The 13329-nt window shown below is 46.8% G+C and overlaps 1 protein-coding gene across 1 annotated transcript; it reads left to right on the top strand.

Annotated features, from left to right (window-relative positions):
- Positions 1-234: 234 nt before the first annotated feature.
- Wbp2nl (WBP2 N-terminal like) lies at positions 235-9029 on the top strand (the record flags this gene model as incomplete). The annotated part of the gene is given in 6 exon segments (XM_055609495.1): positions 235-343; positions 753-894; positions 1071-1163; positions 2722-2826; positions 8565-8908; positions 8910-9029. Coding segments are annotated over 6 exon segments (913 nt in total), but the record flags the coding sequence as incomplete, so codon positions are not given.
- Positions 9030-13329: the final 4300 nt, after the last annotated feature.

The raw sequence follows: 13329 nt of genomic DNA, 5'->3' as shown, positions 1-13329 counted from the left end.
CTAGAGTTGCCACCCCACCCCCGTGTTTGTCATTTTGTGTGCTCCCTCGACCCTGGACAAGTCCACTCTGTAGCCTTGGCTGTCCTAGAACTCACTCTGTAGGCCAGGCTGGCCTTGAACTCAGAGTTCACCTGCCACTGTCTCCTGAGTGCTGGGGTTAAAGGCGCCGGCCATGGCTGCCCTGCTCGTCTGATGAGCTTCTTAACCCTTGCTGCCTGCTCTGCTGTTCTGCAGCCTCTTGATGAAGAGTTTAGATGTGGAACTCTCCTTTCCCCAGTCACCGCCAGGCTCCAACCTCTTCAGTGGTACGAGGAGGGGGACGCTGTTTCTCACCTCGTACCGGGTAAGTTTTACTTTTCTTTTGATTGGCTAGTTAGCTTAACATTTGTTTTTTTTTTTTCCTAAAGTTTAAGAAAAAAGTTAAACATCTGGGCATGGTGGTGCACTCCTTTGATCCCAGCACTAGGGAAGCAGAGGCAGGCAGATCTCTGAGTTTGAGACCAGCCTGGTCTACAAAGTGAGTTCCAGGGCAGCCAGGGCTACACAGAGAAACCCTGTCTCAAAAACAAAAAAAACCCCAAAACAAAATGAAAGCTAAACATTGGCTTTTAAGGTGTTTTACTTTGAAACTTAGTTTGCAGGAGGGTGAAAGATGATTTTTCTCACTTAGGCCACAGTGCCACTTGCTTTTGCAAGTCTCTGTCCATGGACAAATTCTGTGTCCCTTTTCCAAAGTTTCCTTCCTCACTTAGGTGATTTTTGTGACCTCACATCCAAACAACGATCCCATGTTGTCTTTTACGATGCCATTTCATCTCATGAGTAACTGCAGCGTTGAACAGCCAGTCTTTAGTGCAAACTACATTAAAGGGACGATTCAGGCAGTTCCAGATGGTAAGTTTTTTTTCTCTCTCTCTCTCTTAGAAGTGCCTCCCCTACACCCCAGAAAAGATTCTAGAAAGCTTAAGATTCGGACTTGCTTCACGTTAGAGTTCAGATCAGAGCCGACCTTCCTGTTGGCAGAGCGTGTTTCTCAGGGCCTGTAAGTCATTTGCCATTCCTTCCTCCAGGTGGCTGGGAAGGGTCCGCTACCTTTAAAATGGTCTTCAGGAAAGGAGGTGCTATCGACTTCGCCCAGTTGATGGCCAAAGCTGCCTCTGCCAGTGAGTGACCAACACAGTAAAAGCTCCAGGGGTTAAGGAGTTTACCTGTCATGTGTCGAGTCCCATACAATGTACTTATTATCCTCACCCTGTCCCGGAGGAGCTGGGAGCCTGTGGTCTAACCTGAAACTGCTATATCCTGCACCCCTTGTTTCTGGACGCCTGAGTGGGGTGACTGGGGGATGAAGGACAAACGCACGCATGTCCGGAGTAGCTGGGATCCAGTGGACTGTGTTTGCTCTGATGGAGCAGCACCCGGCGCAGCCCAGAAACCCAAGAGTGTTTATAAGAGCAGCACAAACAGAGAGGTCAGGGACTTCAGTAGGAGCCTCTCTGTGGGAGCAGACTCGGGCCGGGAGCAGCCAGTGCCTTCTGTAAGCTCTCCAATATTTGTACATGGATTAGAACAAGGCTGTGCCAATCCCCTGAGCCTGACCTGGGAACGGCTTTGCCACAAGCGTTTTGCTCTTCTCGCCTTGGTCTTGCCCTTGCTTCTCTTCTGTTTGCTCTTGTCCATGAGAGGATAATGAGGATTACTACTGTCCTAAAGTACTGACCTAACGGCTGTGCAGAGAGTGCTTTCTGTGGTTGATAAAATACACTTTTATGCCATGTTCTCATCCAAGCTAGTCTCACTTCATGCCACCCGCACTCTTTTTTTTTTTTTTTTTTCTTCAAGACAGGGTTTCTCTGTGTAACTTTGGCTGTCCTAGAACTCACTCTGTAGACCAGGCTGGAATGGAACTCATAGAGTTTCACCTCTGCCTCTGCCTCCTGAGTGCTGGGATGCGCCACCATGTCCGCCACCACCGCCACCGGCTACTACCCACACTTACAATCCACTCAGACTGCACTTTGTGCCTTGACACTCTCTTCTCTGAGTTGTCGTTTCGTTCTTTCCCTTTCTTTTTTTGCTATCCACCTCAAACTCCAATCTAGATGCTGAAAACGCGGCTTAGTAAAGATGGGCATTTGCAGATACGTTTTCACTTGCTTTAACAGAGGCATGACTATGGTGCTGCAGATACAGAGGAAGAAGGGTAAAGTGTATCTAGGTTACTGCAGTGAATGAGCTATGAGGCCGTGTGTCATGGTCAAGATTTATAATCAGTGTAAGTCTGAGAGGAAATTAGTTCAACTTAGAGACACGTACTTTAGTTGGCACTTTTTAAATGTTTACTATGCTGGGCAGTGGTCTAAGCCCTTTTACAAAGATCAGGTTAATGCTCATAAAACCTTATGATATAGATACTATTATGTTCTCTTCATACATAGATAGGGAAACCAACTAAGTGATGATTATATAGTACTATATTAGGCCCTAAATAACCACAGACAATGGGACAAGTTTTCTGCTCTCAATTAAGTATGCAGATTAAGAAAAGAGCCACATGTATTTTTTACCTGGTATAGAAGAGTATTGTTAGCTCATATGCCAAGTATCAGTTTTGTTGCCTCACAGGTAAGGAAGCAGTCAACACTGTTAGCTATTCAGTTCATAGCTACTGTATAGATCTGAAGAAGAAAAAGTTCTTATTTTGTCAAATTGTCTTCTCAGCTGCCCAAGGATTTCCACTCAGAGTTGCAAGTTTCTGGATGGGCCCTCCAGGCATTTATCTTGTTCCTGGGGAGAGGCACATGTATGCCCCACAGGCAAGCCAAGGTAAGATGCGGAGAAAGGAGTATACATGGCCACAGGCATGCCAAGGTGAGGTGTGGGAAGAGGAGCCCTCCAGGAAGTGGAAAAGTATGCCAAAGGCTCGAAGACAATTTGTCACAGCCTTGTTTGATTGAGGTCTGATTCAAGAGAAGCGCCAGGGTTTGGGGTGTCCGTGGCTTTGTTTCTTGGTGGAAAGCCAATAGTGAGTAAGCAAATGGCTGGACTTGCATTTCAGATTACATTCTGCTTGTCTGTAATTCTGTGTGTGAACAGGGCTGGCCTGGAATTGACTGCACTGCTTCAGCCTCCGGAGGGCTGAGGTTCTGTGCCGTGTTTCAGACTGATGACGTATAAGCAGAGCACACCTACGCAGCCCTGTTAGTGAGGAGCCTGAGCAGAAAACGCAGCCCTACCCGCCTCATCCCTTACTTTACACTGTCATGGCCCTCAAGTCTGCCATGCCTTCCAACCGCACCCTGGCCCCACGACCCCGTACCCTTCAACGTTAGGCATAGATGGAGAAAATTGCGGGCTTCCATGAAGACCTGGCTTGCTCAATAATGTATCAGTTAAGCGCCATTCCTTTTATTTATGATATCCTTGAGATAGTATCACTGCTGTGTTAAAATGTCTCATTTTGAAGTCCAGGATTAAAAAAACGGCAAACCTATCCTGCCACACACTGTTTATAGGCGTCTGTGCCCCGGCGGCCTTTCACTAGACTGTAAGTGCCTGCCGGGCAGTTCTCAGCGCTTGAAGGCTGACTAGAAACCACACGACTGCCAAGTATCTGAGGCGTTCACGGTACACTGAGCGCAAAGTCTCAGCAGCAAGAAAATGAACTAGAGCTGCTTTCAAGAGAGCCTTCCAGCAGGGCGTGGTGACCTACGCCTGTGATCCCGGCACTCTGGGAGGCAGAGGCAGGTGGATCTTTGTGAGTTCGAGGCCAGCCTGGTCTACAAAGTGAAAGAGAGACTGAGAGAGAGAGAGAGAGAGAGGGAGGGAGCACCTTACTGGAGGCTGGAGAGAGGCTCAGTCGTTAAGAGCCCTTGCTGCTCAACCAGGAGACTGGTTTCAGTTCCCAGGAGACTGGTTTCAGTTCCCAGGAGACTGGTTTCAGTTCCCAGGAGACTGGTTTCAGTTCCCAGCAACCACACAACTACCTGCACCAAACCTCAGGGGATCTGATGCCCTCTTCAGACCAGCATACCCAGGGAGTACATGTCCAGACACACATACATAAATAAAAACGGAACATGGGGTATGGTGGCACACACCTTTAATGCCAGCAGTCAGACTCCAGAGGCAGAAGAAGCACATGGATTGCTTCAAGTTCAAGGCCAGTCTGGTCTACACAGTGAGTTCCAGGACAACAGAGGAAGACCCTGTTTCAAAAATAATATTTTTTTTTAAAGAGCCTTTGATGTCAGACCCAAACAACACTTCAGAGTACAGAAAATAAATATTGATTCTTTCCCAGTGTTCCCATCTCTCTGTGTGATAGATTTCTGCTACTATAATGAAATATCTGAGACAGTTTTTAAAAGAAAGGGTTTTGTTGTTGCTGTGAGATGGGTCTCGTGTAGCTCAGGCTGATCTCAACTCACTGTGTAGCCAAGGCTGCCCTTGAACTTCTGATTCTCCTGCCTCTCTCTCCCAAGTGCTGAGATTACAGGTCTCCCGTACCATGGCTAGTTTTTAAGACAAGGTCTCATACTGTGGTTTTATTTTGTAGGCCATGCTGGCCTTGGACTGTGGTAATCCTCCATGCCTCAGCCTCACATGGTGCTGGTCATAGGTGTGAGTTTTTTTTTTTTTTTTTTTTTTTTTTTTTTTAATGTGCCTGCTATAGCTTGCTTATGCAGGTCATAGGATATGTATTGTGGGAGTCAGCTCTCTCCTTCCACTATGGTCCCAGGAATTGAACTTGGTTCTAAGGCTTGGTAGTACATTCCTTTATCTACTGAGCCATCTTGCTGGCCCTTTGTTTTGATTTTTGTGCTGTTTTTTTTTTTTTGTTTTGTTTTTTTGTTTTTTTTGTTTAGTTGTTGACACAGGCTCTCGCTGTATAGCCTGGGCTGACCTGCAACTTATGTAGACCAAGATGGCATCAAATTCAAAGATTTGCAGGCCCATGCCTCCAGATTAAAGATGTGTACCATAGGTCCAAGCTATTGGTTTTTTTTGTTTGTTTGTTTGTTTTGGTTTTTTTTTGTCGTTGAATTTAGCATCTCCTATTTGAGCCTCCCACAGAGTTGAGAGTATAGCCATGCAAAACCACACCTATGGATGTCTGTGGCTTTTTATTGAATGTGTGTCATGATATAGTAAGTTATAGAACAGGATTGTGGGTTTTTGGTGTGAGGTCTTACTCTCATCTGGCTAGGAGTGAGACTCTTCAGGGTTGCTCTTGTAGTTACTGCTATGCCAGATTCACGGGACCCTCAGAGACCACCAGGAGACGACTCGATGCAATAGCAAGAGAGCTTTATTATGAGAGCGATCAAACTTGGGACCCAAGTCTCTCCGATGCAGCAGTAGAGAAGTGGGACCCTGAGCTCTGAGTGAACAGGATTTTTAAAGGGAAAGTCTGTGAGCAGGGGGTTTCCATGGCAAGCAGGGGGGCACAAGCCTTGGTGTTACAGAATTGGGTGAAGTTTAGCAGGGCGGGGTGACCTTTTCTGAGGCACACAATCACAGAGGCTAAGGCATATAATCACAATGGCTATTTTTCTAAACCACATCTGAAACATTGGGGAGAATTTTCCTACCCGATTCTCAACCGATTCCCATTGATTATTGCCAGGGAGTTTGTCTCTATTTTCTATGAAGCATTTATTCTGTATTATTTCCTGAAGGCTGTTGCTAGGAGAGTTAACTTTGTTCTCTGCCAAGTGTACATTCTGTGATATTTCCTGGTACCTGAATTCAGCTCCCAGTCAAGATGGCTCTTTACTCAGGCTAACTATACCCAGGCTAACCTAAACTCTTCAGTACCAGGGGCTTTAGTTTTCTTCCTGTTTCCTTTTCTGTTGTCTTTGCCTCTTCATGTACATGAAGCATATATCATGCATTTTCCTCACTTGTAACCACTGTTATTCTGGCCCCCCATTGTCACTGTCTCTCCATGTTTTGTGGCAGCTTGCCTTGTGATTGATTTTCATTGATGGGTTTTCAGCTCATCTCTTTTTAAAAGATTGTTATAGTGAGGATAAAAGTGATGATTTCCAAGCTCTTCCCCCCCCCCCCCCCGCCAAGACAAGGATTCTCTGTGTAACCTTGGCTATCTTGGAACTCACTCTGGAGACCAGACTGTCCTGGAGCTCAGAGATCCACCTGCCTCTGCCTTCCAAAGTGCTGGGATTAAAGGCATGCAATATTACTGCCTGGCTGGTTTCTAAGCTCCTAACCTGTTCTACTCTAGACATCTGACATGTGAGAGTATCTCGATTTTATTCTCTCTGTTCATCTGGCTTGTTGATTTAAAGGCAAGTGTGTGTCATGACCAGGGACATCAGACATTATTCTATTTTTTTTAAATATGTTTTTATTTTTTTGAGATTATAATATAATTACATCAGTTTCCCCTTCCCTTTTCTTCTTTCACACCCTCCCATGTGTACACACACACACACACACACACACACACACACACACACACACAGACACACACACAGTGCTCTATTTCAAACTCTTGGCCTCATTTTCTTTACTTGTCGCTATGTGTGTGTGTGTTCCGTAAATAGATATGTAAAATCTGCTCAGTCCATCTAGTATCACTCATATGTGTATGTTTTTAGGGCTGACCGTTTGGTATTAGATAACCAGTTTGTGTGCTCTTTCCCGGGGAGGACTATGTCCCCAACTCTCAGTATTCCTTTGCTGCCTATAGCTTCCTGTCTAGGGTTGAAACTTCGCGGACTTTTCCTTCTTCAGGGCACCATGTCTTTTGGTGTCTTCCTCCTTCAAGTCATGTTTAGGCAGCCATGCTGGCGAGGCTTCATGAGTTAGCTTCTCTGACATTTCTAGGAGACATTACTGGAGGGAAAAAGGTAATCATCAGTATCACCCAGCTCCACTCTTTGTGATCTGTAGCGGCAATCTACCTACAAGATATGCTAGTACGAAAGTGGTACGGATGCTAGGGGAGCAGCCAACCATTTTTTATTGGGTTCAAGGCCCACTCCATTAAGGAACCCATACCTGACATTGTTAATGTGGCCAAGAACCTGAGACTAAGTAGATCATGAGACCAGCGGAAAAATAAGGCTGTTGTTTTGCTGAAGGAACATAGCAATAAAGTGACTCTTAATGACACAGTGATACAGCCATAGATCAGTGCATCACTCAGTCCTCATCAGAGAAGCTTCTTGTTCCAGTAGATGGCAACTAACACAGAGACCCACAACTGGACAAAATGCAGAGAGTGAGAGACCTTGGAGCACTCAGTCCTAAATGGGATGTTTTTATCAAACCTGTCTTAGTTACTTTTTTATTGCTGTGACAAGACGCCACGATCAAGACAACTTATAAAATAAAGCATTCAACTTAGGGCTGGCTTGCCTGTAGTTTCAAAGGGGAATCCACAGTCACCATGGCAAGTGTGGTGACGGGCAGATGAGCTTGGTGCCGGAGCTAGTAGCTGGGCTCTTCCATCTCATCCGTGAGCAGACAGCGTTAAGACTGGGCTTCGTGTCTTGCCTCTGAAACCTCGAAGCCCACCCCAGGGAACATCTCTTTCAACAAGGCCACACCTCCTAATCCTTCCTAAACAGTCCACCATCCGGGAACCAAACATTCAGATACATGTGCCTAAGGGAACCATTCTCATTCAAAACACCACAAAAACCCTCCCCTGAAGGCTTAGGGATCTACGCAGAAGAGGAGGCAGAAAGATTGTAAGAGCCAGAGGTGGTAGATGACGCCAAGGAACCAGCGTGCTCTAGATACAAAGGACTGATGTATATAATTCACAGAGACTGACAGTGCATGTAAAGACTTGGAGAAGTTCAAAACAGACAGAATCCCCTTATGCAGAAGGGAAAGTGGGCACAGAGTAGCTTTTGTAACTGATGCCCTCAGAGAAAGGAAAAATCCGTTTTCTCTAGAGGAGGGTCACTGGGTTTATCAACCGCACTGCAGGGCAGACCCTATGCCTAGGTGTGGCTGGCCAATACAAAATGTTTTTGTTTTGTCGTAATGTTATTTGTTTGTTTGTTTCTACCTTTGTTTTTCATTTGGTTGTTTGGTTGTTTTGTGGTTTAGGGAGAGAGTGAGAGAGAGAACATGAAGTAGGGAGGGAGGTGGTAAGATCTGGGAGGAGCCTGGAACCTTGTCGAGCCTGGTGGGAACTGGTGGTTGAACCTGAGTCCCCTGAGAGAGCAGCCAGTGCTTTTAACCCTGAGCAGTCTCTCCAGAGCCGCCTCTCCTTTAAAACCACCTCCCCTTCTACTTTCCAAATTATACTCCTCATTGAAGGTATGTCTCTTTTCATAACCCCAAACAAACTTTATCAATAAAATGTGAGTCATGACCAGTGTAACTAGAAGGTTGTTTCCAGTTCATTCAGGTAACCTTATCAGAGGAATGATAAGACGGGGTAACTGCTAAAGGAAAGGTTTTAGCATGGCTGAATTCGGGTGTGTGAGGTCCCCCCCCCCCACGCATTATTTTTTTATGTTCCTCAGTTATTCTTTGTTCGCAGGGTTATGATTTTTTCCCCCTTCTTTTTGCCATCCTAGCTGCCTATGGAGTCCCACCTGCAGGATACGGAGCCCCACCCCCCAGATATGATGTCCTGCCTCCAGGATACGGAGCTGAGAGATTCAGATCCCCTCCTCCTCTATACGTAGCTACCCCTGCGGGCTATGGAGTGCCCCCTCCTGGCTATGGAGCTCCGCCCCCTGGGTACGAAGCCCCGCCTCCTGAATATGAAGACCCCGCTGTGGAGTACGGAGTCCCACCTTCCAGATACGAAACTACACCTGTGCAGTCTGGATCCCCACCTCCCAGATATGAAGCCCCACCTGTGGAGTATGGAGCTCCCCCTTCGGGATCTGGGTCCATACCTTCTGGATCCAGAGCCCCGCGGGGGGGCACGTGAAACTCCACCGGCTGGGTCTGCGGCAGCCCACACTCACGGATTTCAGGCATCTTTTCCCTCCACCTCGTCTTCGCGGGCCCGTTCTCCCCCTTCTAAGAAGTGAACCTTGAAGTTTCAGCAGGCAAAGCCACACCCCAGCCTTGAAGTCAAGATAATGAGGACACTGAGCTATTCGGTTACAGACCCATCCTAGGTAGCTGGTCTCTCACCTTGGAAGTTCAGTCACAGGGCGAAACCAAGCTTTGTCTCCATGCCTGGATTGTAGGAGCAGTGTCAACCCTTGATTGGCTGGATAAAGGGGGAGTAGCACAGAGGGTGAGTTCCCTAATCACTTCGTTGACATTGGATGCATTTTAAATTTTTGCAAACTCACAAACCTGTTGTGAGTTTGCAAAAAGCTTCCTGCCTTTTCTCCTCATCTGTGTTCAGAAACCTTTGCACTACTCTGTTTGGTAGAGACTAAGATCTTCTAAAATGTCACGTTGAAAGCTGAGCCTGGTGGTGCAGGCCCATAACCCCAGCTGCCAGAGAGGGTGAGCCAGAAAGATGGCAAGCTCAAGGCTTTGCCTGGACTGCAGGATCAAAGCCAGCCTGGGCAGTTTAGTGAGAGCCTGTCTCCAAAACTATAAAATGAAGGGCCAGGGATAGAGCTCAGCCGAAGTGTGTTTGCCTAGCATGCTGGTGGTTGTAGGTTTAATCCCAAGCACAAAAAAAATTATGCCTGTAATCCCAGCAGCACTTGAAAGGCAGAGGCAGGAGGCTCAGAAGTTCAAGGTCATCTCTGGCTACATAGGGAGCCAACGATACATTAGAACCTGTCTCAAAAACAATGGTCAAACCGCATCACAGCGAACACAGCTATTCCTTATAGTGGACGACCTTAATTTCCTCTCACAAGTGACAGCACATACATACAACATTGACCTTTCACCTCCTTGTGCCCATGCACACTTAGACCTGCACATCTATACTCACAATGTTCTTAAAAGGAAAGAAATGAATAGGTGGGAAAAAAAAAATGTGGATTCCCAATTAACGACAACCGAGGTAATATCATTAACTGAGGCAGTAACATGACTAAATAATTAAAAGTGTGCTCAACTCAAATACTATTAGGGACATTTGGCTTGAAACGAGAGAGCATTTCCAGATATTGAGTGGGTTTGCTCCTGCACTGCTGAGTGGCAGGCGCTCCACCACTGAGGTGCCTTCTTTGCCACTATTAAAATCCTTGCTGTGGCAACTTCACATCGCCATGTCCACCCCTAAGGGATCCTTGCACACGCCCACAAAAGATGCCTACAGAGAGGGGCCATTGCATTCTTTTTTTTTTTTTTTTTCCAGTAGCACAAAATTAGAAATAACTTACTTGATGGTTGTCAACTTGATCACACTGAGAAACGGCGGGGCGCACGGGGACACACCTCTGGGTGTGTCTCTGGGGCTGTTTTGAGAGGCTAACTGAGAAGAGTCCCTCAGTGTGGGCGACACTGCCCCACGTGCTGGGAATAGAAAGGGCATAAAGGCGAAAGGGCAGGGGGGCACCATCTCTCCCTTTCCCTGCTTCCTGAACAGGGCCATGGACCCAGCCAGCCATTTCTACCACATGCCCTCCCTGCAAGGATGGGCTGCATAGATCTGAACTGTGAGCCCCAAATACCCGTTCTCCCCAAAGTTGCCTTTTGTCCATGATTTGGTCACAGTTGTGACTCGTAATTAACAAAACTCATGGCCATTGATATGATATCTAGAAACGGGCACACCCACCTACATGTACTTACTGTTAAATGAGAGAAGCATGTGGGGGGGGGGCGTCATAGGCTTCAACCCCATCATAATGAAGCCCTTTTATGGTGTGTTTGTAACAAATACATTTTAAACTGTGAACAGCGGTACACACCTGTAATCCCAACATTTGGTGATTGAGGTAGGAGGATCACAGCTTCAAAGCCTGCATGGGCTGCAATGAAACTTTATCTGGAGAAAACAAGAATACATTTAACATGCAATAAATATTTTGTAACATGCCGTGCACAGTCAAAGAAATTTGTCAGTAGTTGCACAGGATTTCACATAATTTCAACTAAAATTATCGATAACTAGAAATGTCAGGTAAGGAGGATATAGAAGTAACTATTAGCCAGATTTTAAGGGTCTGTGGTGTGTGCACGTGTGTGTGTGTGTGTGTGTGTGTGTGTGTGCAGATCTGCCTGCCTCTGCATCCTGAGTGCTGGGATTAAAGGTGTGTGCTACCATCACCTTGCTTAACTCTGGGAACTTTTAAAATTGGACTGATTAAGCCCAGCCCTATGGAGGCCGAGGCAGGCAGAACTCTAGGAGCTTGGGTCCAGCCTGTCTAGATAGCTCCAGGCCCACCAAGGCTACACAGTGAGACAACAGGTAAATACAATCAGACTGAAGACATTTTTACACTATGACTGGGGACAAAGGGTCAAAAGTTACGGCTTAAAAGGTATGTGTTTTGCCAAGTGTAGTGACACAGGCCTCCCAGCACATGGGAGGCAGGGGCAGTTGGACCTCTGAGTTCAAGGCCAGTCTGGTACACAGTGTGTTCCGAGGCCAGCCAAGGGCTACATGGTGTCTTAGGGTTACCCTTGGTGTGATGAAATACGGTGACCAAAGCAACTTGGGGAGGAAAAGGTTAATTTGGCTTACTCTTCCCTATCACTGGGAACCATCAAAGGAAGACAGGTCAGGGATTCAAACAGGGCAGGAACCTGGAGGCAGGAGCTGAGGCAGAGGCCATGGAGGAGTGCTGCTTACTGGCTTATTCCCCTTGGCTGGGTCCACCTGTTTTTTTATAGAACCCAGGACCACCAGTGCCGTATGGCGATACCCATAATGTGCTGTCCCTCCCCCATCCATCACTGATTAAGAAAATACCCTTCAGCTGGATCTTCTCCCCAACTCCCCACCCCCCAGAGACAGGGTTTCTTTGTGTGACCTTGACTGTTTTGGCTGTCCTGGAACTCGCTCTGTAGGCCAGGCTGACCTCAAACTCTCAGAGATCCACCTGCCTCCAAAGTGTTGGGATTAAAGGGGTGTGCCATGCCCAGCTCAGATCTTGATCTGAAAATAGAAGGCAAAGTGAAGGAGAGTGGGAAAGATGTGAGTCTTTTGAAACATCAAAGCCCATCCCTAGTGACACACCTCTTCCAGTAGCCATCTTAGCCACGGAGTGAGGTCAAGCCAGCTTGGGTAACAAGAGGTTTCGGGGAGGGGGGGAAATATGGAGGATTTCTCCAAAGAATGGATACTTTAGTTCCAGCACTCAGGAGGCAGAGGCAGGCAGATCTCTGTGAGTGTGAAGCCAGCCTGGTCTACAAAGAGAATCCAGGACAGCCAAGGCTACACAGAAGAGCCATGTCTTGAAGGATTTAAAAAAAAAAAAAAAAAAGAAAAGAAAAGAAAAGAAAAGAAAAAAAAAAGATACTTAGCAAAGATTCTGTGACTCAGACTCAAAGAAAGTAAAACCCAGACTTTTCCTCTGCTCTTCTGCACAGCTGAACTGGTGGGTTTGAGGGGAGGTTACTGTCCCTCACTAAAGTATCTGTTGTCTTGATCCACTAAGCTGCCCCAACACACTGACATGGTGCTGTGCAGCTACTATTACTGTTATCGCCTGTTGCGATTACTAATGATATTAGTTAATCATTTTAATTGTGTGTGTGTTTGTGCTATGGCTCATGTGTAGAGGTCAGGGGACAACATTTTTAAAGTCAGTTCTTTCCAGGGTATGAGTCCGGGGGACACAGACTTAGGTCATGAGGCTTAGTGTTGGCAAGTGCTTTACCTGGACAAGCAAGCTCAGTGGCCCTTGCCTGGTGCCATTGTTCCTGAGGCTTAGATTCTTTCTGTTAGTACTTCCTGGGGTTGGGGAGATGGCTCCGTGGTTAAGAGCACTCGCTGCTCTTGCAGAGGACCTGGTTAGTCCCGAGACTTTTAGTGCCCTCTCTACTGCCAATGCCACCTGCCTTAGGGTTTTATTGCTGTGAAGAGATGCCATGACCATGGCAACTCTTATACAGGAAAACATTTAATTGGTGCTGGCTTACAGTTCCGAGGTTTAGTCCATTATCATCATGGGGGAAAGCCTGGCAGTATGCAGCAGACACAGTGCTGGAGAAGGCTCCGAGAGTTCTACATCTTGACCCACAGGCAGCAGGAGATGGTGTCACATAGGAGACCTCAAAGCCCGCCCTCACAGTGACACACTTCTTCCAACAATGCCACGCCCTCCTAATAGTGCCACTACCAATGGGCCACATTCAAACACATGAGTCTATGGGAGCCATACCTACTCAAAGCAGCACCCCTTGTCTTTTCACTTGGAATCTCTCTCTTGATCCAGCGTTCGTTGCCACTGGAGCCCTCGTTCCAGT

The sequence above is a fragment of the Psammomys obesus genome, unplaced genomic scaffold (assembly GCF_907164565.1).
Source record: "Psammomys obesus unplaced genomic scaffold, mPsaObe1.curated_primary_1811, whole genome shotgun sequence".
NCBI classification, from domain to species: domain Eukaryota; kingdom Metazoa; phylum Chordata; class Mammalia; order Rodentia; family Muridae; genus Psammomys; species Psammomys obesus.
Note: the sequence above shows the minus strand (reverse complement) of the source record. Positions and strands in the feature narration are given on the sequence as shown.